The 24,364-nt window shown below is 36.5% G+C and overlaps 3 protein-coding genes across 4 annotated transcripts in view; 2 read left to right on the top strand and 1 right to left on the bottom strand.

The window, feature by feature from the left end:
- Positions 1–2,400: 2,400 nt before the first annotated feature.
- rabgef1 (RAB guanine nucleotide exchange factor (GEF) 1) lies at positions 2,401–8,716 on the bottom strand. Its single transcript, XM_053331459.1, has 8 exons — positions 8,528–8,716; positions 7,081–7,292; positions 6,546–6,712; positions 6,368–6,449; positions 6,085–6,217; positions 5,049–5,140; positions 4,063–4,319; positions 2,401–3,785 (listed from the first exon to the last, which is right to left on the bottom strand). Exons 1-8 carry the CDS (start codon positions 8,704–8,706, stop codon positions 3,366–3,368), a joined length of 1,542 nt encoding a protein of 513 aa, XP_053187434.1. The 5' UTR covers positions 8,707–8,716; the 3' UTR covers positions 2,401–3,365.
- A 4,977-nt stretch (positions 8,717–13,693) lies between these two features.
- LOC128371927 (uncharacterized) lies at positions 13,694–16,426 on the top strand. Its single transcript, XM_053332333.1, has 3 exons — positions 13,694–14,054; positions 14,418–14,714; positions 15,189–16,426. Exons 1-3 carry the CDS (start codon positions 13,743–13,745, stop codon positions 15,843–15,845), a joined length of 1,266 nt encoding a protein of 421 aa, XP_053188308.1. The 5' UTR covers positions 13,694–13,742; the 3' UTR covers positions 15,846–16,426.
- An 8-nt stretch (positions 16,427–16,434) lies between these two features.
- The window catches only part of LOC128371926 (E3 ubiquitin-protein ligase TTC3-like), a 28,737-nt gene continuing 20,807 nt past the window's right edge, over positions 16,435–24,364 (top strand). The window contains exons 1-10 of one of the 2 annotated variants that reach the window (XM_053332331.1): positions 16,435–17,683; positions 19,375–19,451; positions 19,545–19,596; positions 20,526–20,685; positions 20,794–20,875; positions 21,445–21,498; positions 22,065–22,197; positions 22,490–22,581; positions 23,262–23,356; positions 23,790–23,852. In XM_053332331.1, coding sequence (XP_053188306.1) covers positions 19,386–19,451; positions 19,545–19,596; positions 20,526–20,685; positions 20,794–20,875; positions 21,445–21,498; positions 22,065–22,197; positions 22,490–22,581; positions 23,262–23,356; positions 23,790–23,852 — 797 coding nt within the window. In that variant the 5' untranslated portion in view covers positions 16,435–17,683; positions 19,375–19,385. Of the gene's footprint in view, positions 17,684–19,374; positions 19,453–19,544; positions 19,597–20,525; positions 20,686–20,793; positions 20,876–21,444; positions 21,499–22,064; positions 22,198–22,489; positions 22,582–23,261; positions 23,357–23,789; positions 23,853–24,364 lie in introns of those variants that run through there. The other variant, XM_053332332.1, reaches the window with a different exon arrangement.

Raw genomic sequence — 24,364 nt, 5'->3', positions numbered from 1 at the left:
AAATATAATGTGATGTCCTCCTGATCCTGATGAGATTCCTATTATTTTTTCTATTAAAATATTCTTAGGGGCATTTGCATAAGTATTTTTGTATATACTATAAAATGTTTTGAATTCTTTGTTTTGTTGCAGTGTGAATATTTGACAGATGTTTGATACTAATTCATTTAGGTTAGTTCTGTATATATATTATATGCCTTACTGTATGTATAAAGCTTTCATTATTTGTTTTCCAGAAATATATAAGCATGTATAAACATTATCTGCAGTTAATTTATCTTGTATTGTGTATATACTGTATGATGATAATGTTATAAGAAACACACACATCTCAATGGATGCAAACTCTAGTCAAAACCAATGACAAATTCTTCCCCAAATGATAAATGTTTGTTGAAGGTAAACGTCTACAATATAATTCCTTGAGAAGCCATGACTTGCTGTTTACAGCTGAGTGACTTCAAACAATGGCCCTTTAAAACTGCATTTTGTCACTTTTGCACATTGGAGGCCTCTGGTGGAGAGAGTTGTTATTTCAGTCTCCAAAAATCTTTCACATGTCACCTAACAGTATCGAACATAAATAAACAGTAAATTTCACATGGACTTGAAGTTTTTTTTTAATTTCTGAAATGACTGAATGTAATTTTTTAAAATTGTCATTATTGCACGCTTAAAATTATTCTGTTGGTTTTTGTTGAGAGTTTCGTACACAGTATAAGCAGTCATTGAATCATATGTGATGTAACTAATCTGACTTCTGTCCAAAAATTCATGTTTTGGGCTTCATCTGTGTGACATCACTGGTGATCTCGCCTCAGAAAGGTCATGTGACAGCATCGTGGCATGTGTTGTCCATTATATTGTCACAGTTTTTATAAGAAATACATTATATCTGAATCCTTTTCTCCATTTAACCCACCACCTACAAATAATGACTCAATTCATTTGTTACATTTTTATTCTTCTTTATTTCACTCAAATAAAAATGCAATAATTGTTACAGTGTTTCTACAGTTTTCCATCAACTTTTAGGCACTCACCTATATTTTACTGGAGTTAATTCTATTTCTAGGTTTGTTTGTTATCTGCAGACTAATCTGGTCCATTTGAGCACCGAAGTTTAATTCAAGTTTAAGTTTTAAAACAGTTTTTCGACAAATTTGCTATTTAACACTTAAATGTATGAAATGTCCTGACAAATATGAAATGTGTACACTTGGCTTTAAGCATTCAATTTCAGTTAAGTCAGTTCCATAAGTATTTATGTTTTATTTTTTTTATTTTTCATTATTGTCAACAAATCTAATGAGTACTTTCAGACTTCAGTACGCCTCTGTCGCACTCAGCCACGAGCCCACTGGATCTAAATACTTAAAACTTGCTTGCAAACATAAAGTTACATTTTTTGTAAGGCTCAGTCATTTTTAGTGTGGCATTAATACACAGTTGGTGCATGTGAGATAACCACCAAACCAGCTACAGTGTTCATATGCATAGATACAAAGTGTGGCTCATTTATGTGTTTAAATAGTTTTAGACATCAGTGGAAGATGCTATTTTAGTGTTTGGCTACATAGGAAATACTTCAAATTCATCATTCATCTTGGTATTTTTAAGGGGATTTGTTGACAGTAATAAAAATACATATCACCAGACTCAAATGTAAATTAGCTGCTGGGCAACTGCAGGAAATAGTACCATCTGCAGCCACAGTACCATGCCAACCACTCATGAGTACAATTCATCCAACATTTAAAGTATCAATCCTACAATGTTAGTCTGGATTAGTTAAACTAAGCTTAGTTCTCTCTGCAGTTGAGTAAATACAGTAATTTTACATTAATCTAACACTTTCTATGATTTTATATGTCCAGGTGTCACTCTACAAGTCATTGAAATGAAAGTAGCTGTTATTCTATTTGACATATTAAAAACACCCTGAAGCAAATGAATCAACACAAAAACAACAAAAAAACAGTGAAAGGGCTACAGTGTTTGCAACAGACACCAGTCTGTTTCTACAACCCGTATTATACAGTACATCACAAAAAGACAAAAATGAATCAATATTTAGAATACATTATCCATACTGTATAACATGCTTGTTCAGTCGCAGATTCATTATAGAGGTGAATATGCAGAAAGCCTGACAAAATACAGTGAATTTTAGGACCACGGCACAGTGTTAAAATATGTTTGCTAGATTAAATAAAAACTCTCTGGAGGTGAATTTGATACTTGACAAAGACAACGTGATCTTGTCCCAGAATCGTGATTACAGTTTTAACCGCTTCACCAAGCTCAGTAACAGACAGGTAAAACAGAAAGAAAGGGAATTAATGTGCTCTATTAATGAGTCAAACTGGCTTGAAACTGACACACACACACACACACACACACACACACACACATCATACCACACAGATGTATTATACGTGCTGTATGATATGTTTTTACTTGCCTGTAACACAGAAAACTGAAACTGTGGTTACAAAAAGTCACAACAGGAACTGTCAAGAAAGAGCTTCAAGGCTTCAAAGAGGATTAGATGTTCATAAACACCCAGTCAAACTAAGTTGGTGTTTTAGGTAACTCCTTGCAGGGCTATTTGGTGGACTACTGAAGCTGGAGAGTGATGGCTTCTTTTCATTTACTTTAATGATGAGATGCTGAAGAGAGGAAAAAGAAGCTCTGCATGCAGGCTAGTTAAACTGACAGTTTGCCAGCTTATTATCTCAGTTCACGCAGTTTACTCAAGAGACATTTTATATAATTGACTCCTGTCTCACAGCTGTCTAAAAACCATGCCTCTAGTGTGAGTTTATACCCCGACAGATGAGGTTTAAATAAAGCTGGATGTGGCAATACAGCTAATGAGCTACGATAGCTTCCTCCACTTTGGAGTTTCATGCTTTCTGTCGAGATAATTTAAGTTAAAATTTACACAAATTTACGTTTGAACTAATCATCTCCATTTCAGTCCTCTAAAATACAGTTATTCCACTACTGTAATTACTTTTTATTTGTTTGTTTTCTCAATCTTTCTTTTGGTTGACTCTTGTCTGTATTCTGCTGTGTGTCTGTGTTTATAATCACTTTTTTCTCTATTTACATTGTTATTGCACAAAGTTAAGATTTAAAAAAAGAAGCAAGCAATGCATTGATTTTGCAGCAGATTTAAGCTGTTTTGAATGCTGGTGTGACTAGGTTTTAAAGTGCAGAATAAGCTAAGTGTGATATGGCTCCAAACTCAGGAGTGTGTAAGACCATCAAACTCAAAACATACAAGCAGTGAGTTGACTTTTAAAAGCAGGATTACCCTCGCTGTGTATGAAATGTCCTTTATCCCTTTGTAGACACCACTACCCAGCGAACACCTGGGGTGTGAGTGGTGGTGGCAGGTGGTCATTGTCCATGTTGTTGGCATCGATGGCTGAAACTGTGCGCGACATAATCTCCAGAGGGTATTTCTCCAGGATGTCGTTCACCTCCCTCTGTACGTTCTTGGGCCAGGCGATGAGGTCGGCCTGCAGGCTCTGAGCAGCCTCCATCAGCGACTCCTGCCGGCTGCTGAGGCCCGACAGCATTTCCAGGTTGTGATTGAGCTGAGCCAGGACAGGGTTGGTGGGAGTCACCCCAACTGCTGAGCCACTGTCAGGCCACGTGCCCTCCGAGTTGTTGAGTCGTGGCGAAGCTTGGCCTGACATGTATCGCTCAAATTCTTCCGGGGAGAGATTGAGAGACTGAGCATCTAACTTCTCGATGAAGGCCGCCGCACAGCACTACACAAAGTAAAGAGATACAGACATTAAGAGGGTGGTCCAATAAAATACACACATTTGAATTTATATACTCATGATGATCAGTTAATGTAACAACCTTAACGTTATGCATAAAGTTGTCAGTAGATTGGTAGAAATTTAAAATTCTACCAGAGTGCTAAAACACATTAAGAAAAGGTCATCGAGCACATTTTGGCTATTTTTTCCACCAATATAATTAAACTCAACAAGGGGAAAGATGTTTCAGTTATAAAGTAGATATAAAAAAAAGACAGACCAGGTTGGTGAAGTAGTATCCATCCTCTCCAGTCATCAGCCTGCTAGGGTTACAGAAGCGGGTGATATACTGGATGTTGGACTGAAGCCGTGGAGGGTTTGCCTTGAGCACGATGTAAATGAGCGCGGGGAGAAAGTCGTCAGCTGAGGCCGGCTCATTCTTGGTGATCCTGATGGCACTAAAGATGTGTTTACTGCAGCGCGTGATGCAGGCCAGTTTGTCCCGAGGAACCCGCTTAGAGTCCATCTCAATGACATCTGGAACATTTGGACACACGTAAAAGTCAGGAGTTGAACAGACTAATGAATCAACAGCTGGTTCTAACACAAACCAGTTTTGCTGCCAAAAAAGTGTCCTTCAAAAAGGGTCAATTCACCCAAATTGTCAAAAGTGCTGAAACATTAGTTGATTAAACTATTAGTTGACATACAGAAAATTAATAGTTAACTATTTTTGATGAAGTATTAATCATTTAAGTCATTTTCAATCAAAAATCTGAAGATGTCAAATTGGGCACTGGAAAATTGTGATTGGGATTTTTTAAATGTATTTTCTGACATTGCTAGACCAAATTAATTCTTTATTACTCAAAAAAGGCATTGGGTTAATTGATAATTCAGTTGACAATACTGTTAATAAATAATTATCAGCCCTACTCACTTCCCTCTTGTGGTCTCTAGACATGTAGATAGTTTTTTTGGTTGAGATATTTGTCTCTAAGATCTCTACCTCCACCCAAATGAGAAAAGACATTTTACAGCATTTTGTTCTGCTCTAAAGTTAAAACATGTAATTCACTGGCATTAAAAGAAAAATGTATTGACTGTATATTCTACCTTTAGTCATACAGTGTTGCCAATTTAAAGGCAAGAGTAGCTAATTTCCACATGAGTGAAGAGTTAGGGTGTCGACACAAAACATTTTCACTGCACTTAATCATTAAACTGTCCAGCAGAATCTAATTAAATACAATCACACACTCTGACCTGTTATTGCTTTGACCACATTCTCAGAGACTTCAGGAATTTCTTCATCCATGGACACACAGAGCATCTGGATGGTCACCCAGTGTAAGGCCCTGCAACACAGAGAACCAGAGCTTAAATCTTTTCTCTTTTTTTTGCATGTAATGAAACTCTACACATAGATTTGTAATGCTCACTCTCTTTTGGAAACACAGTCGTGATGTGTTTTTTAAGCGAAGAAAAACACGGAGAACATTTCATAAAACTGGCTAATGTGACATCAGCTGCAAGGCCATAAAAGAAAGCTTTGACCTCCATCTTGAGACTGCTGAGGATGGAAAAGCAGTGAACCATGAAGTCATACTTTCCAAAGGCTGTGTGACTGAAACTAACTGAGCACATGACCACCGTGACAAAAAGCACTTCTCTAAATGTGACACTCAAACAAGCTGACTCTCCTCAAGCAAAATAAATTGATATATAAATGTGTCTATTCATCTGCTCCTTGTAATTACTCCTAAAATATATTATTTTTTAATTTTAAAAATTATGCACAAACATCATACTGTTTAAGATGTATAGGATCTTAATCAGCTCCAAATGTAAGACTCTAGACGAAACAGCTCTATGAGCTCTCTTACATGTCGATGTGAAGCAGGTCTAACACAAAGTACAGCTGTGGCTAATGGGAATGTTAGACATACAGGTATTGGACAAATTAAACATGTAACTGATGGATAGGGCTAGATAAAAAGAAAAGGAACCAAGTGATTACTATTCATCCTGAGGTTGACATGAAGGTCTGTACAAAATTGTGAATAAAAGTCAGAAAATCACCCCAGTCATTAGGATTTAGCCTCTGAGCACCATGAATGACAATCTATCCAATCATTGTTGAGATATTTGAGTGATGAGAACAGACAGACAAAAAAGTGATATCAGGACCTAACAAGTAAGACTTCAGGATTTTCTGTGAGACAAGAAGAAGAGGCACAGTTCAATAGGAAGTAGCTTCTGGGCTAAACATCTCTGCCAGCTTTGAATCCAGGAAACCCACCTGATCCTGTTCTGTGTGGCCAAATCCTTCTTCTCATCATCAGTGGTTTCTGGGCAGAAAACGCTCTTATACAAGCGAGTCATGATGTACTTTTCCACTTGGTCCATCACCTGCTCCACAGACTCTGAAGATCCTGGAGAACAAAGACGTATCACACCTTGGTTACAGCTGTATCAAAATTGAGTGCTACTAGTGTCCAGTGTTTCACCTTCAAGATTTATTTATAACATATTAATGCCTCTTGGATGCAACAGTTGATTTGTTGAAACTGATCTGTTCAAACCTTTAAAGTGACTCATTAAGCGGTCCGCCATGTTCTGATAGAAATCCTGCACGCACTCGGACAGTTCGTCAGCACCGAGGTCCTGACAAGACATGAAGTTAGAAGGTCATGAGATGCAGACCAGGTCACGAAAATGCAGAACTTATTATTTTTAAGATTTTCATAATGTTCAACCAACCTTCTTGCTGGACATGTTCACAATAAAGGCTCGACACTGCTTATGGATCTCTCGACCCGGTTTCTGGAGGTTCTTCAAGAAGTCAACAAAGTCCTTTGACACTTGTTCTGTGTCAAAGCTGGCGTGGCGGCTAATGGACGGACTGGGAGTCTTTCCCTCTTGGCTTTCTAATAAGGAGAAATAAATTCAGATAAAGTCACACTTAATTATTCCCATAACTAAAAGTAGATCCTCTTCTACTAAACAGTCATGCAGGGAACAATGGACATCTGTACCAGATTTTGTGCCAATGCATCCAGTAGATGTTGATATTCTCAGAATGAGAATCACGATTATTGATTATCTTGCTTATTTAATCCATAAACAAATAGAAATGTACAGAGAAAAGTTGTGGCTTTAGGAGGATTTATGTGCTAGAACTATTCACTCAGCACTTCTGTGCACAGCAGGCCAGCTGTGAGCTCGGCAACAAACCAGTCAGACAGCATAACAGGCTGAGAGGAGTTCCAGTTTAATGTCAAACTAGCTTTCATACCCTTCTTGGAAGCAGTGCGTGACGAAGGGCTGAAGAATTTTTTAACGGTGGTCACTTTACGCGTCTTCTCATTGGTTTTCTTCTCCTCGAACTTGGAGAAGGCTCCCAGAGAAGCGTGTCCTGTGTGCGGCTGTGATGCTGCGGGCTGGGAGTGGGACTGGGCCTGAGCTCCATGAACACTGGCATACGCTGCCTCCTCTTCACGTTGCAATCTACACCCAAACAAATATGACAAATAAAATACATAACAAACTTGTAAATACACTGTGTCACTGACAAAGCTGTTCTTGCACAGTGACTTATTACACTACAGGGACAACTAATGAGCTTTAAAGCTGTAATTAAAAACAAATGGAAGAATCACATCATTAAATCAAAACTGACTTGCCACCTTACCTCAGCATAAGAATCAATTAAATCCTAAAATGTCCACACGCTCAAAAGCTAAAATCTGTTTGGTAAGTTATAGTTTGAAATGGTGTGTGAAAATCCGCTTTTTAAATCCTTAAAATAATTTCCTCCCAAGAAAATCTGCTGGCAGAGTTTTCACCCAGTTTGATCCATGTTTCTGGATTCATCAGACAAGACAAACCTGTTAGCACTTTAATTAGACTTTAGATGGCTAGATAGATTTTGCATACCAGCTGCCTTATTTCCACAATATTGTCTTATACTGAGAATGTGAAGATTTACACAATAAACCATGGTCTCCATTGGTTACAAAGGTAAATTCACATAGATGAACTCTATATGAAAGCATAAGGCAATGCAAAAGAAGCACTCTGATATGTGACTTTGGTATGACATTATATCTGAGATATATTATTAATTGATTGAGCTGACCTATTTTTTTTTTTTTTTTAAGTATATTTTTTCTGGCTTTTTTGCCTTTAATGGACAGGTTAGTAGAGATAGACAGGAAGGAGGGGGGAATGACATGCAGGTTAACGCTCGGTGCGGGATTCGAACCGGGATCACCTGCAGCGAGGTCTGTTCAGGGCTTAAAATACTGTGAACAACAGTATAGAAACAAATCAATAAAAAGTTGCTGACACCATCTTTTTCAACAGTCTGAATGATTCTCTTTACCATGTTCAGTGCTGAAGTATCATGGTTTTTGGAAAATACAGACAAAACAATCTATAAAACATTGTTTTTAATATAGAAAACAGTATTTTAGAGAGGCTGATAACTTTGGTATTAACATGCAGTCATTTATATAGTAAGGCCAATCACACAAAGGCTAATAAAAAGCTGATGCAATACATCTACAAACACAGTACATTTAATCAAGATGCAGTATTTTCCCCCCTCGGTCATTATTTATTAGCAGCTTGTAACCCATCAGACTTGCTTAAGGCAGCTTATAAAAAGATGGATGTCTGTATTTACTGGTTTTAGAGAGGTGCTTTAGTGAAGCCCATAATGATGCAGCAGAAGGTCTTACTTTTCTGCCAAGGCCCAGTCGTCCTGGATCTGTTTTTGGCGCACCCGCTGGTACTCCTCCCTCCAGCACTTGGAGCACAGGCCCTGCCATGCTGCGTTGCCATAGTAACCACATCCCTTTTTGCACAGCAGGTCTGACTGGTCCACATGTATCCCACGTCGCTCCGTCCGCTGACTCATGATGTCGGACAACCTGGAATGAAAAATTCATCATCTGTTTTTATTGAGTATTTGTATTCTTTGCTGCCTGCACAGCGTGTTTGCACAACACTCTGAGTTTATTGGCACTATGCTCCTAATCCTGTTGGCCTTGTTATAAATATATATATGTAAATCTAAATTTAATAACATATTAAAAATCAGCAACAGCTTCATCAAGAGTGCAAACACCCGGGTGAGTAGAAAATAAGGCCTGAACGATACTGGATTTTTGTGGCCAATGCAGGTACCAATATTAGGAAGTAAAAAAATTCTGATATTGATATTTTGGACAATGATATATACATATACAAGAATATATACATAAATACACCTTTTTTCCAAATGTGGTTAGCAAATACTTGACATACTTGACATGACAATAATATGTAATGAAGGCTGTGATATTTTACAGCTTTACAATTTTAAGAATAAACTCAATTTATATAAAATGACATCAGCACACTAAAACAGTAAACTTCAGTGTATATTAAAGTTGAATTAGCAAAAAGGATTAAATATACATAAAATGTAGCCTATACTATATCCTATCAGATGGCATGAACACTGATACTGATATATCTGTGGCAGGCCAATGTCAGCTGACTGATGTATCCGCTGTTAAACTGAAAATGAATAATGTAAAGTAAACATGCACTATAATATAATCTCCTTTTCTTCTTTTTTCTTTATTGAAATATGTAAACAATTACAAGTTATTCTACATAAAATGATTATAATAATTATCTTACAGTTTGCAGAGGTAAAAAAACAACAAGAATTCAAAGCTTGGGGGAGATGCAGTTCATATGAAGAAAAAAACAAGTGTTAATAGTTTTTACAGCCTTTGTATTAGACGAGAATTGAACCCACAAACTGTAAAACCTGTTTAACCTCCTCTGATCAAATTTGTTAATCCTCTGGTTGTGTTCCTGGTTACTGGGCAACTTTTGTCCTAGCAGGTCTAAACCTGTCTGATCTTTTTAAAGCATAAAATATAAATTATCATTCAATCCTATGTTAGACCTTTTTAGCCAACTTCATTCCAACTTATTACAACAGGTTTTACACATATTTGTTTGGAAATGATGGTCAATAGGCCCAATTTAAATGATATTACACTGCATTTTTGAGTTAACCTCCCAGGTCCAAATACACCAGAGGACAACAGGATGGTGAATAACGTCACTGTCTGGGATCATGAACAGGATGCATAGCTTATGAATATGATGGGCGGGTGAGCTGAAAGGACAAACCAGCAGCACCACTAAACCACACAGATCAGCTTCAAAACTCCTTCACATGAATTCTTCCACAATAAAAGTCCCTCACTTGCTGTTTTTAGTAATGATGTGACATGTGAGAGCTATCTATTTGCTCCAAAAATCCCCTCTAAGGGTTCAGATGGGTAGAGATGTGGTGGCATTGAAGGCCATATAGCTTATTTTATATTCATGATATTCACCTCATGTTCACAATCCTCAACCCACTCAGTGATCCTTCCTACACTGTACGACCTTAACTCTCACTACCACACTATTCTTCATGTGTCTGCACTCATTTATTCACGTTTTTTTCTTCTTCTTCTTTCCTTTTCATTTGTCACCACCTGTCTGCAGGTCACACTGCAGCGTTTCACCCAGCTGTCACAGTGAGTTCAGCGGGCCAAAAAAAACAATTAAAACTTAATAAATCATATTATAACATTTATATTGTATGTGCTGAGCATGTCTGGTACTCACCTGAGAGATGTTTCCACCGATCAGCAGCACACACAGCAGCAGCAGACCTCTCCGGTTTCTGTTCCGCGTTATGACCGAGTTACAAGGAGAGGACAGTAACGTCACCTCACAGACCAAACATGGCGACCACATACATAGTTAGTTAGTTATTACCACTGCTGAGACTAAATGTATTTCAGTTATATTCAATGTGTGACTAAAAAAAACAAAAAAGGGAACTGAAACGTAAGTAAACCGTTTTGTTTTGCAATTACTTTTTCCGATACATTTACTTCCTCTTGAATATTTTTTAAGGATGCGTCAATGTCGTCATGACGCACCGGCACCGGAAATTCAAGTTGATGAAGTCATGTGACCGACGACACTTAAAAAAATAACTTAATAATAATAATAATAATAATAATAATGTTGATGATGATGATGATAACAATAATAATAATAATAATGATCATAATAATAATAATTAATTTGAGCCTAATACATTTTATAGCTACATTAATAGAGGCAACTTATCTTGGTGGAGAGACAACTCATAAAATCCAAAATATGCAAAATATGTTTTAAATGATTTGTGAAAATGTTTGCTTAGGTGCAAATGAGATAACTTGTAACATCAAAGTAAATACAATGAATCATTTTCACATTTCATTTTCCACTCCTGCTTGTTTAAGGGTTAAATTAAATAACCCAATATATAGGCTAAAGTAGGTAATATATTTGTTAAAATAATTTTATAATAGACTCCTAAATTGAGGAGCAGTGGATTAACTATAGCTAACCGTATATAAAATAGTTGAAACGGAGTATTACAATTATGCAATACTCCATTACATAGTATACACATTCACGATACGTTCATACACGTCACATACACATTACTAGTATATACATTCCTTTTACTTACGTAAAGGATCAAAGTATTTCTTCCACCACTGCACAGCAGTTTTTTCTGTTTCTTTATGGTAAATCAAGATAAGCTAATATACTTCTGGCTCCGGCTTAATGTTTAACAGACACACAGGATATAAAAGTGGTGTCAAGCTTCTCATTTAACTCTCAGCAAGAGACCACATTTCTCTAAATGTTGAACTGCTCCTTTCATTTGTGTCACTGATGGATTGTGCTCATCAATAGGCTGATTTCTGAGTTCTTAAGTAATCACATCAAATGTTGCCCTCAAATAACCAAATCTACAAACAGTACAAACACAGTTATATTTACACATTGTCCTTTTACTCGTCGTCATAATATTTTTCTAATAGCTGAATAGGCTTTGAAGTTGTTTCTAGACATCATTTAATTAGCTCAAAATCTTTTTGGCTCTTATCTGAGACCACTGAAAATTCCTCAGAGTGAGCTGAATGCTGGCTTATTGACATTAAGGTTAATGTTCAGTGATTATCTCTCTGTCTGAAAGCCGATCTGATTACAAAAGGTGCTGCAATTTCTGTTTCATCAGGTACACCGAGTCTTATTATAAGCTTGCTGTGGCAGTGATGTTTGCTAAACTGAAAAAAAGTACACTGTCACACCTCTGAAATGTGGACTTTTCATGCAACAATGTTTGGTGCTGTTGTGCCACACTTTAAATAAATCCTGCTTTTTCAAGCTTTGACAAAAGAGATTTTAAAAAATCAACCAAGCTGAGTGACAAGAAAACATCTAACAGATGGGATAATAATGAATTTAATAAACCTTACTTTAAAATAATTAATTGAATAAGACAACAACAAAAGATAAGTAAATTGCAAGACAACTGTTAAAATAACAAATGAAAATACAAGCAAAACAGACAATAAAAAATAAAAGTATAAAACGCTGCACAAAATAAATAGATTACATAAAAACAATAAAATGTTCATTAAAATGTTCATTAACATGCACTTTTACGTGCATGTGTGTTCAACAGTTTAACCTACAGTGCAAGTTTTTCCAAACGTCCATTACATTCAAGCCAATCGCGTTCACTCAGTCCTGAGTTATCTCTCTGTATTTTACAGTATACAACTTTTAAAATCTGGTATTGGGTTTGACATTCCTGTGCTGGCAGGATGAATGCATACAACGCATGCACTAGAGACCTCTGCTGACTGAACTAACTTCTAGTTAGCTCTCTGCTAACTTAAATGTGGAGAAAAAATGTTTATTTGTGCATCTCATCTAGACTTTCCAAATGTTATCAGGCTAAATAGATGAAATCCTGAACGTAAAATGAGCAATTTCTTTGTACTTGCATGACACTTCACACAACTTATCTACTGCTTTATAGCTCCAAAAGTATAACGAGTACTGCAGTGCCTAGGACATAAGTATGTGTCGATAGTGTTTTTGTAATTACTCTCACTGCCAGAAGGGGGAGACAAAAGTCCTTCTTTAAAGCTGTAGAGGGGAAGTTCTTGACAATCTTGTTTCTGCTGACCTCAAGTGTTTTTATTAACAATGATACAAGGGCCTTTATTGTCACCTGACCACAGTTACATTCATGCTGTTTCATAATAAGGTTAGGCTTGCTGCAGTGATGTGGAAGTGCACTTCAGTATGAGTCAGTACACCATCAGGCACTCAACAGTTTCATTTCCATTGGATGTCTGCATGGTGGTTTGTCTTCATGTTTTCACAACACATTTTATACTACTCATAGACATGTGTAGATGATGAAAATGTACCTCTCACTGACCTGCTCATCTGTGCAAATACAGAAAGTCTAAATTAAACTTTATTTCGAGGTGAGACAGATTTTCAACTTTCAACTGGAGAGGGAAATGAAACATTGCTTATTATTCCTAATGTAAAGTTACACCTCTAAAAGCATAGAAATTATCTGATATTTGCTGTAAGAGGTGCTCTGAGTAGGTGGAAGCAAAAATGCAATTTCATGCCAAAATGAGCACCAGAATTGCACTGCACTGTCTGATCAGCATAAACAGAGCTATAGCTGAGCTTCTCCTCCCACATCGGAGCAAGTGGGTTCATGTGGGGACATGGAATTTCTCAGTAGACACAAACACAGAAAATAGAGTACAGGTTGATAAATATTTCATAAGAACTTTGTCCTAGCACCAGCAGAAAAACACGACCCAATAACTGTGTGTGAATAAGCCTGTCTTTCAAGCAAATGGGTTATGCATTTGTATTCATATGCATGGGTGCATTGGTGGACTGGAACTGATAACATCAATCCGGCTGGGGCAAGTAAACACACAGAGGGTCAGAAATACAGATAACAAGCAGACCCTTTGCACACACACACACACACATAGACAGACAGACACAGCCATGATCCTGACAGGCCGCACTTTGTGTCTTCCTTCGCCAGCCACTGTCCAGGAGCTGTTCTTAGTGGCTCGAGATGCAAGCATCATCCCAGATATCTCCTTGGATCCTGTCCTCACCACCTTCCTGTCGCTGGAGTCCACAGCAGCACTGCAGCATCAATATGCTTTCTTACAGCGGAGCATGAGCACAGAGCAGCAGACCGCATTCAACCTTAGTCTGACTGGAGAGCTGGGAGGCAGTAGGGTCACCTGTGGAGGAGTGGGGGTTATTGCTCTGGCTCTGTCTGTGCTTTTTGAGCAAATTTCACAACAAGTGAGTAAAACTATTTTCTTGTTTCTATATGTATATCTTTGATGAATATTTCCCTCTGCGGTTTGAACTTACCGCAATTTTCTCAAGTTAATTGAATGAAGCCTTCTGACTTTGGTGATCCCCTGATTTTTTATTAAGTGCTATCAACATTTGTTTATCTTTTAGACAGTTTTTCCTTTTAATGAGCATAAACCCTCACATACGATAGCTTCATTGTAAACCATTAATCATTCTCACAATTTTGTTTAAGAAATAGAATAATACATTCATTAATGAAACTGCTTGAATTTGTGTATGATTTGACACCTTAGGCTGAATATGATACTGAAATTCAGCATTCTTAAATTTCTGTTATCCCATCAGGTCCGAGGATCAACGGAAGGGGGGCTATCAATGCAGAGTTCCCAGTCTAAGAAGATTTTTGGAATCAGCAGCACTTCAAGAATCGGCTGGATTGTCCAAGAGTACCTCCGCTTGGTCCCCGGCATTGCCAACGACCAGGAGAAGATGGCTGAGATCACAGAGCTCTATGACAACTGGCTGAAACGGGAGCTACTTGATCATTTTGAAAGGATGACCACTAAGAAGAGGATGAGTTCAGCGGCTATGCAGCAGTGGCTGACAGGGGCTGCAGTTCATCTGCACATGAGAATCCACCAAGTCAGTATATTTTTGCTCATAACTGTAGATTTTGTTATCTTCAAAACACATTTGGTGGGGATCTTCTAATAGTCAGTATGAACAGGAGGAATGATTACAGCAAGAACAAATTTAATTCAATGTAATTTTGGGCACATGAAAAAACTTGAAAACACTTGAAAAAACTATGAAACGATTCTTTAAGTTAGGGGAAGGGTCATGCTAAGTATGACTCCAGTGAGTCATGCCCAAAAACTCTTGGACACAAAAATAGTGAAAAACAGTTTAACTCCACAATTCATTGCTATATAGTTCACAGTTATTTCATTATTTTCCAACTTGTAGTATGTGTTTTGAAATCAATCTCTGAAATGCCTTTATAGTCTTTAAATAAAATAGCTAATTAAATGTCTGTGACAATGAATCAATCAATATTAATGTTATTCCTCATGATAATAGTCTTATCTAAAAGTACCTTTATTCTTGTTCCAACAGGTTCGGCTTCGCTCTGTGCCATTTGGGTCAGCTGAGTCACTTCGTCTCTCTTACAAGTCAAGTTTAGGTCGCCTGGTTCAGGACTACGCAGCCTACCTTCGCAGACACATTCAGGAAACCGGAGCTCCAAGACCACGGAAACCCAAAACTAGGACCAAGGGTGGACCAAGACAAACTACAGCTACTATATCCAGCCTAACCAATAGTTCCTGCTTAGGTCAGCGCCTCTTTAATGTTAGCCTAGTCAGTCCAAGTAACTTAACTGAAAGTTTTAATGACACTACCACACCCAGTTCAACAGCTGAAATGAGCAGAATTTGTAAAACAGGAGGATCCAATGAAGACTCTGGACTTAATGTGCCAGAAAGACGTGATAAAACCACTGTAGGTATGATAAGCAGAAATGCACTCAACTCTACATATAGCAGAGATGAGGGAGCTGGCATGTTGGGTTTGTTGGTCATTGAGCCTTCAAGGAATGTGAGTCACAACGTGCAGCATCACCCCTGTGAATCTCCAGCCATACAACAAGCTTTGGTGTCTCGTATCATTGATGCCCAGGACCTGGACCGGAACAGGAACTTTTTCCTGTATCCCGAGAAAGTCATCCACAATCTGCTGAGGCAGAAGGATGACTTTGAGCTGAAGACAGTTTAAGACAGAAGTGAATAATGTGCAACTAAATCTTCAGACCCAAACATTGTGCTGTTTGACAAATTACCATGTGCACCCTCACATTACTCTTTTATTCTCCGTCAACCATTATGAAAGGGTGTCACATAAAACACACAAATATGAAAGGGTATGATGGTCAGTATCCTAACACTTAAACCAGGAGTGTAAAACTAATTTTATTGTAAGGGCCATATTCATCTCAAGTGGGCCGAAATAGTAAAACTATTATATAATATAATATATAATATATATTATGAATATATTAAGATATCTATACTATAATTGTAATAGTTGATTCATCACCTTTCTGACAATATCAACAAAAATTGAAAATGTATAAACAGAATTTATTGCGGAGCTGTTATATTTGATTGCATTAGATTGCACCGGTGTACCTAAAGAAGTGGCCAGTGAGTGTATTTCCTGAACTGATGACATCATGTTAGAGGTTACACAGAAAATGGCTTTCACTTGAATTTTAACTGCAACATCATCAGTGACATTACTATTGTGGTTGGTGACATTTGTCAGGCTAAGGCAAACGTCTGTGAAGGTTCTTCCAGTTAATGTGCTGAGTCAAGAGATCCCGGGAGTCGTAGATTTATCAAGACATTTCATCCAAAAACTGGCTTTTGTCTTACAGCTTTTGACATTCATTAATGTTGCATTGCTGCCATCTGCTGGAATATAACAACTTTACATTACAAACTATCAGTGCTCACCCAAAGTGATCCATATTCAACACATTTCCTATTTTATAACTTAGACCCAGTTACCCAGAATTAATGCAAATCCTCTCTATATATATCTGCAACATTAAAGGCAGCACAACACCATCTTGATACTTAACCTGTACATACTGTTCAGAGTCAAATGTGACCCATTTTTATATATGAGAGTTGTAAAAAAAAAACAACCAAAAAAAGCCCTACACACATTTATCTAAGCCAGACATTTCCTAATGTGACCAACAGTATACAAAAATGGAAATTAAATGCATGTTTTTAGTAAAAAAAATATATAAAAGAACAACAACTAAAAATCAGCATTAAAACATGTTGTATTAATCATATCCTATAAAATTTTCTCCTGGACCATAAAATAGTGATTGTGAATGTCTTTTTTCCCCATAAGATTAATCAAACATTTATTAATGACTGGTGGGGAATTCATGAATGTGAATTGGTGTTAGGGCTGGGCAATATATTGAAATGATATTGATATCGTGACCTGAGACAAGATATCGTCTTAGATGTTGGATATTGTAATATCGTGATATGTCATCAGAGTTGTCTTTTCCTGGTTTTAAATGCTGCATTACAGTAACATATGTAATTTTCTGACTTTACTGTTCTAGCTGTTCTGTTATTTACTTTACCCACTTTTTCATTACATATACATTACTGATGATTATTTATCAAAGATTTCATTGGGTAAATATTTTGTGAAAGCATCGACAGTCATCTCTACAATATTGTTGTAATATTGATATCGAGGTATTTGGTCTAAAATATCGTGATATTTGATTTTGTCCATATCGCCCAGTCCTAATTGGTGCAGAGGCTTATGTCACAACATGAATAGTATGTGAGGGTTAAGTTGCAACTTCCTCTTTACTTAAAGCAGCACAGTTTATGAGTACAGTGGGCAACCGCATGACAGTTTTTTCTTCTCCATGCAGCTTTCCTGTGTTTTTTTTTGTCAGTGCGCCTGCGCAGTAAGCTGCATGCGTGCTCCACCACTACGCACTACGCTTCCTCAGTTTTCATTTCCGCACACATCTGAGAGAGACAAGGGGGCGAAGTTCTGGTTATAAAACGGTGAGTTGTCTTAAAAATACAACATTTAATGATTATATATCAGTTGATTTGTGTGTTTTCTTTCAAACGCTGCTTACTTCAATTGCTATTTTTGTATTCCTGGTTTTACGTCGTGGTAGTTTTTTGCTTCGCGCTAAACAAAACAAAAAAAAAAAGTAGGAAGAAAAAATGTCGTCGCAACGAGAAACGAAGATAAGCTAAAGCTCGCCACGTTGTGAGGAAATGAATATACCACAAAACAGATTCAGGTAGTCTGAAAGTAGACTGCAAAATTACTACAAGCTGTGCATAGAATCAATACAATACTGCGTAGGTTAGCTAATGGCTACAATGGTAGCGTGGTTACGACCCATTTTTTAATAATATTAACTTTATTTACACAGTTTGGAGAGCATTTAATTAAATATATATACTCTTAAAAAAAAGGTTTTTATTTGTATTATTGTTTCTTTCTGTTTTTCATATCATTGTTGAATTATGTCAATGTCGTTGACAGATGTTGGAGTTAAGGGGAAACATGGAGATTGTACTTTTAATGCTTCCCATTTTACTCTCTGTATACCACCAATTTCCATCAATAAACAGATTTGTAAAATACAATAAAAATGAAAAAATATCTAATTGGTTTTAAACAATATTTAATCTAATCCAACAATTTAAACAAAACTTTTACTACTAGTATGTGAACATTTATAGTGTGATGATACCATTATCAAAAGCATGTTGGTGTTGAATGTCAGATTTTCCAGGTTGGTGTGTGTGAGGTAATCTAGGAGTTTCTTAAATTTAACAGGTAGATGTACTGTAATCATTTTGTAGGACATCTTTCAGGGGCTTTGGGATTAGAGTTATTAAACTATACCAGCCAATTTAAAATACTTAAATTGTAATAATCTCCCATCAGTAATTTTCATACTAACACAATTTGTTGATTTGCTGATTTAAAATCAACATGACAATGGGTAAAAAAATGCAGCAAAACAAGAAGGGGATATGCAAATATAGGGTTAAACTGGTTTGCATTATCTCTCCCTTTGGTCCTGCAATCTACCGCACCCACATGTCATAGCCCCAGGGTTAATGTCAGATTCGCAGAGTCTTGCAGGCATCAGGGAGGAAGAGCCAGTTGTCTGTTAATAATTGAATCCATTTTTCTTCAATCTTGTTCACCTGGTCTGTTATTTGATTACATAAAGCACATTGAGTTGCCATTATGTATGAAATGCGCTATATAAATAAAACTGCCTTTCCATGCCGACATTATCCATATCCATATCTGTGGTGTTTCAGATCCATAATTTTTGTTTCTATATAATCCTTCAATTACTGTCTGTATATGCTACCATATATTTATATACTGTACATTGTGTAAATTATTCAAATATCAATATTTATTCATTCATTGAACAGTGTATACTCATCAAATAGTATATTGTAGTCATGGTTATAATCCTCATGTCTATTCTACTATTTATTTTTTCTGTAACTGAGTTAGTCTATTTATTTGTTGTATACAGTTTAGCCTTCAATTGCATTTTTTAAAAACTTACCTCATTGGTTTTGTATTTAAATGTATGTCAAGTGGCTGAAAGAAGAAGAAAATACTGTCAACTTCATTCACATGTATTATATATATTTCTTCTCATTTGCAGCATGTTTTGGAGTGATTCATGCAAACCTTTTTTTTTCAGACTTGGACAAAATGTCAGATTCGGACTCTGAACCTGACTACGTTCAATCTGAAAACACCAGAAAACGCATTAATGATGTGAGTTATTAACCATTCTACAAAATTATGGCATTTTGCTAACTCATTACCTCTCTGTCTGTCACTGATTAACTTAATGTTTCTTCTCCTCAGACTCTGAGGACCTCTAAGAAGAACACAGCGATCACTTTAGTACAGCCATCAGGTATGGGACAGTTATGTTTTAATTAACAGTTCTTTAAGATTCATGGCTATAATGCTACATTATATATTTAAACTATAATGGTTATTATGGTATCTACTAAAGTATGTATACGCATGGGTGATGTTCTTTTACACAAGTATTTTGATTGAGTAACCAACATTTCATCTTTTGAAGTGAAACTCTCAATATGAAAAGTGGTGAATAGCAATCAGCAGACTCTTAACTGTGAGGCTTCATGTTAAATAAGAGCACAAACAATAGAGTTTTTGTGTTTGCTCGTGGTAAGCTTATTGGAAAGATTCTTGTGGAGATATGCTGTCAAATATTATAAGCATGTAAGCATGAGAAAACAAGTTCTGCTCTGTACACATTGTGCAGCCAGTTTCTCATAGTCATATTCGTTCATCTCCCCTCTTGCTTTCAGACTTACCTCTTAAACATGATGTTTACACAGCAGAGCACTCCACCCCTACCAGGCCTTTACTATTTATTTATTTTAATGTGAAGACATTTATGTTCAACATGTATGTTGAATGTTGACATCGTGATTTGAAAAATTAGCCATGCACTAATATAGAAAAATGAGGACGTGATACCTTGAGATGTTTTGAGATGCATCATGACGCATTGTACAAATGCAAATTGAATCATTGACAGGGGAATTGTATTCGAATTGAGAGGACAGTGACGATTCACCACTATTTTCTTGTATTTTAAAGCGCCAAGAATAAATATTGTTGCTTCTGCTTTAAAAAAAAAATAATAATAATAAGACTAATGTGCAATGACTATGGAGCATCTCTGGCTGCCTGCTGACATTATTTTCAACATTGAGATTGTGAATTCTCTTTGATGCCTACAGTTGCTTAACCCGTCTGTAAGCAGCACATATTTTATACTTGAATTTTTTGTATATTTTTGTCTTTCAGAGGAAGTTTATGATCAATGGATCGCCATCGAAGGTGATGAGAGAAAGGAAGCTGCACAGCTGTTGAAACTTTGTGCTTTCTGGCTTCCTATTCTACTGAAAAACAGCGAGTTCAGCACTACAGCTTGCTGGGCTATAGACATAGGTCTAATTGACGCAGAGTAAGTACAAATATAATTGTGACCCTAATATTTTGCAATCACCAATTAATAACATTTTTATTCTTCAAAGTTAAGACTGTTAACAAGCTTGCAATCATCTCCTCCTAGTGACAGGGAACATCTCAGTCTGACGAACCTGAAGAAGATCGAAACATTGGAATCAATCCTCAGAGCTTTGGAGCGAGGAACTGTAAGTTGATTCTGTTGTAGTTTAGTCTAAAGCCTTTTAACACAACTTACAAGATTGCAGCATGAATAAGTAATGTTTCCTCACTAATGGTTGCAATTTGGAAAAAAGTTTGGGAAGATGTTCCAGGAAACACGAAACACGCATATGAAAAAGGCATGACGTCAACACTGCAACATAAACATTTTTATAAAGGGATTCATCATGATGGCAAAATCAATAAAGAATGGAGAAAGGGGCATACTGTACCAGTAGGTCACTGTGACCTCTCAAAACACATTTTTGACCAATATTAATGAATTCTGGACGGACATGGATGGAAGCTGCAGCTTGACTGGTTGGTGGAGGCATACAGTTGAGAGGCTGTATTTCTTTAGATATTTCACTTTCTGCTTAATTTTTCTATGAAGAGATTAGGATATTCATAATAGAAATATGTATTTTGTAAAAGTATTTTAAATCCAGAATGTAGCACAAATTTGATTTTTGTGTGTATTGGTTACATGGGCTGTAACAGGCCTTCAGTGCTTTGATCTAATAGTTCTTTTTTTGTAATTTGTTCTCTTTTGCAGTCGAAAAAGGACCACTCCAAGCATTTCATCTGGATGAGCAACAGGTTTAACCTGGTAAGTCTAAAAAAGGGGATCCTGTGCATTGAGTACACCAGTCGTTATTAACTAATAAGAGTTAAGGTACTCTAATCAGTGACAGAGACATGACTGCCTTTTGTATCTTTTGGTTAAATCAGGAGAGCAACAGCTACTAGGACACAAAAATCCATATAATGCAACAAAAAAGCCTGAAAGATTGCATGAAGTTGATTTGAATATCTCTCTGACACACAAAACATAGAAATGTAGTATGAGAGTCATGTTTTTTATGTTTATTGGAAGGTTATTACATTGGATTTCTTTAGGTTGCATTTTTCTCTAAAAGTGTATACCATTCACATTGTAAGGTCAAGTGTTTAGGAGAAGTGCAGTTTATTGAGGAAAATGACTTGGCTTTTTATATAATAATTAAAAAAAAATGTTGCTAGCCAGGAATTTTCCCCTTCTCTCATCTGAAGATATAAACCCTAACCGCTCACAGAATCAACATCATTGCCTGTATAGTGATAAATTGAGAGAGTGGATTGGTTTCTCTCTTTGACAATTTAATCTGATTGTGTTTTTGTTTTTTTCACCATTAGCGCTCCAAAGATGTTTTGGAAGATGCTTTACAGTGGTTGGAGCGGGTAGGAGATCGTTCTCTCCGCCCACGCATCATGGATCTGGGCTTTCCAAACACCTCCTTCACAGCCCTGCACCTCATCTTCACAGAGTGTAAGACAACAGTCCCGCTGCTACTCAGCTACGCCGTAATGCATCTCAGGCCTTTCACAAGTTATTTTATAAAGTTACAAGACATCTCTAGTAATTCAAATGGAAGAACAACAACATGACAGGCTGTTTTACTTTATATAATGACATTTTATCTATTTTTAAGAAAAGAAATATGCATTGCATCATTAGTTGTGCGGATTAGTTCTTTGTGGATCGTAAGAATATGTTTTCATTCAATTGGAGTCGATTTTCAAGGTGAATGAACACAAACTGCTCTTTTACTTTCTATCAGATTCTCAGTATATTCGGGAAATGGGAAACAATATTGAGAAGACAAAAAGGGCAATGGCTCGCTCAACCACTTCAGCAAATGAAAGCATAAGGGTAAGACTCACTGGCATGCTCTACACTCGGGCTGGACAAATAACCGATATTATGACCACATTTTAGTCATATTATTACATTCTGTAAAATCTTTCTTGGAGTGGCCTTTTGTAGTTTTAAGTATTGGACAAATTCAGCTTGGGGAAGGTTTGAGTGCGAATTGCTGCAGAAAATAAGATGTTTTGTCAGTCATGTGGAAACTTTTCCTCTCAATAGTGATCATGTGGTTTGGAAATGGAGGCAATGTAGTTGCAGTGGAATAATTTGTTTATAATAGATCAACATTAGCTTTCTAACAACAGAAGCTGCTCTTTAAGGTTTTAGTAATCCTCTGGTAATGAAACATCTAATGCTTGTTATCTTATTAACAATGATAACAACAAAGCTTTGAAATAAAAAGATTTTCCAGTTCAAAAAGGGAGCTCTTCATATTTCTATCACACAAAGCCAAAATGCTTCCTCGTGTTACTACTTATGTGGTTTGGTGTCATCATGATCTTTTCAGGCTCGTTATTTGCAGCCTATGGTGCTTCTAAATTTTGAATTCCAACAGATCATTATTGAATAAATATTTAATATATCCCGAGTCCAAACGTTAGCTCATGTTTGAACAAAAAGTGAACGCCATTACCCATAAATAATTTTCTTATTGCTGTCGGTTTGTCATGTTTTTCATCCAGAGAAGTGAAGAAATGAAGATGAAGGGAAACGAGAAATTCCAGAACAATCAGTATGAAGAAGCTCTAAAGTTTTACTCCAAAGCCATCAAATACTAGTAAGTTGTGATATTTTAATATTTTCTTTTAGTGTCTTTGCTTATCAGACTTGAAACTTCGATTTGTATCTAGTGTTTAAAATGTTAAATGGAGTTGATTTACAAGTGTGAGTCATCAGTTTATAAGGTACATAAACGTGCTGTTAATCCCAGTCTTTGTGAAGTTTTGGTATTTAAATTTGTTGACAGTTGTGTATTTAATTTATACATGAAGGGGACAGATAGAAACGCCTCTCATTATAATACAAAGTTGTTGCTGACTACTGTCTAAAAAGTGACCGAAGCAACCGGCTAAATCAACACCTCGTTGACACAGTGTCAACAAGAATTTTAACATAAATTTCTCAAAGACAGGGTTTATTGCAGGTTTTCTGTACTTAATAATGAATTGTTAAATCTGTATACTAACTGAATTTATTTCTTCTCCATCCAGCCCTGAAAACCACAAGCTGTACGGAAACAGAGCCCTGTGCTATATCAAGTGTAATAATTATTTGTAAGTACCATGTCAGACTTCTCTTTCTCTTTTATTTTGTGAATAATTGAGACAAGAAGTATAAGATTAAAGCTTTTTTAAGCTTTTCAGAGAAAAATATTTCAGTTTTCATTTTTAATTAAAAAAATATGGTTCAGAAATATCAGTCGAGAAATAAAGAAAAGTTATAATATAAACACAGCAGCAGGCCCACATTATTACATTTTTTTGAAGACCTTATTTATCAAGCGTCTCAGATGAGGACATCCATCCACACTTGTCAAAACTTTTCATTGATATTTTTGATCCTAAATTTAGGACTGTTCATATGTTTCCTGTTAGTGAAGGTGTTTTTTTAAAGTATGTCGTCAGACATGAAACGTGAATTTACCGACAGAGCGGATCTGACCCAAAGCAATGACAGGAAAGCAGTTTTATGCAATAAAAGAAAAGCCTGGGATCAGATGAGGTGCAAAAATAGCTGGGTACAAAAGGCAAGGGAGGGATGTGTGTGGGTGGAGATTACATTCTTA

This window comes from Scomber japonicus, chromosome 13 (assembly GCF_027409825.1).
Source record: "Scomber japonicus isolate fScoJap1 chromosome 13, fScoJap1.pri, whole genome shotgun sequence".
Taxonomy (NCBI): domain Eukaryota; kingdom Metazoa; phylum Chordata; class Actinopteri; order Scombriformes; family Scombridae; genus Scomber; species Scomber japonicus.
The sequence above is the reverse complement of the archived record's forward strand: the minus strand, read 5'-3'. Positions and strand labels throughout refer to the sequence as shown.

Excerpts from the sequence above, each read along its gene's own strand:
- LOC128371927 (XM_053332333.1), top strand. The coding sequence starts at position 13,743 with ATGATCCTGACAGGCCGCACTTTGTGTCTTCCTTCGCCAGCCACTGTC. Across the intron at positions 14,055-14,417 it reads TTGAGCAAATTTCACAACAA|GTCCGAGGATCAACGGAAGG; the intron begins GTGAGTAAAACT and ends TTATCCCATCAG. Across the intron at positions 14,715-15,188 it reads TGCACATGAGAATCCACCAA|GTTCGGCTTCGCTCTGTGCC; the intron begins GTCAGTATATTT and ends TTGTTCCAACAG.
- rabgef1 (XM_053331459.1), bottom strand. The coding sequence starts at position 8,706 with ATGAGTCAGCGGACGGAGCGACGTGGGATACATGTGGACCAGTCAGAC. Across the intron at positions 7,293-8,527 it reads GACTGGGCCTTGGCAGAAAA|ATTGCAACGTGAAGAGGAGG; the intron begins GTAAGACCTTCT and ends GTTTGGGTGTAG. Across the intron at positions 6,713-7,080 it reads ACGCACTGCTTCCAAGAAGG|AAAGCCAAGAGGGAAAGACT; the intron begins GTATGAAAGCTA and ends TCTCCTTATTAG.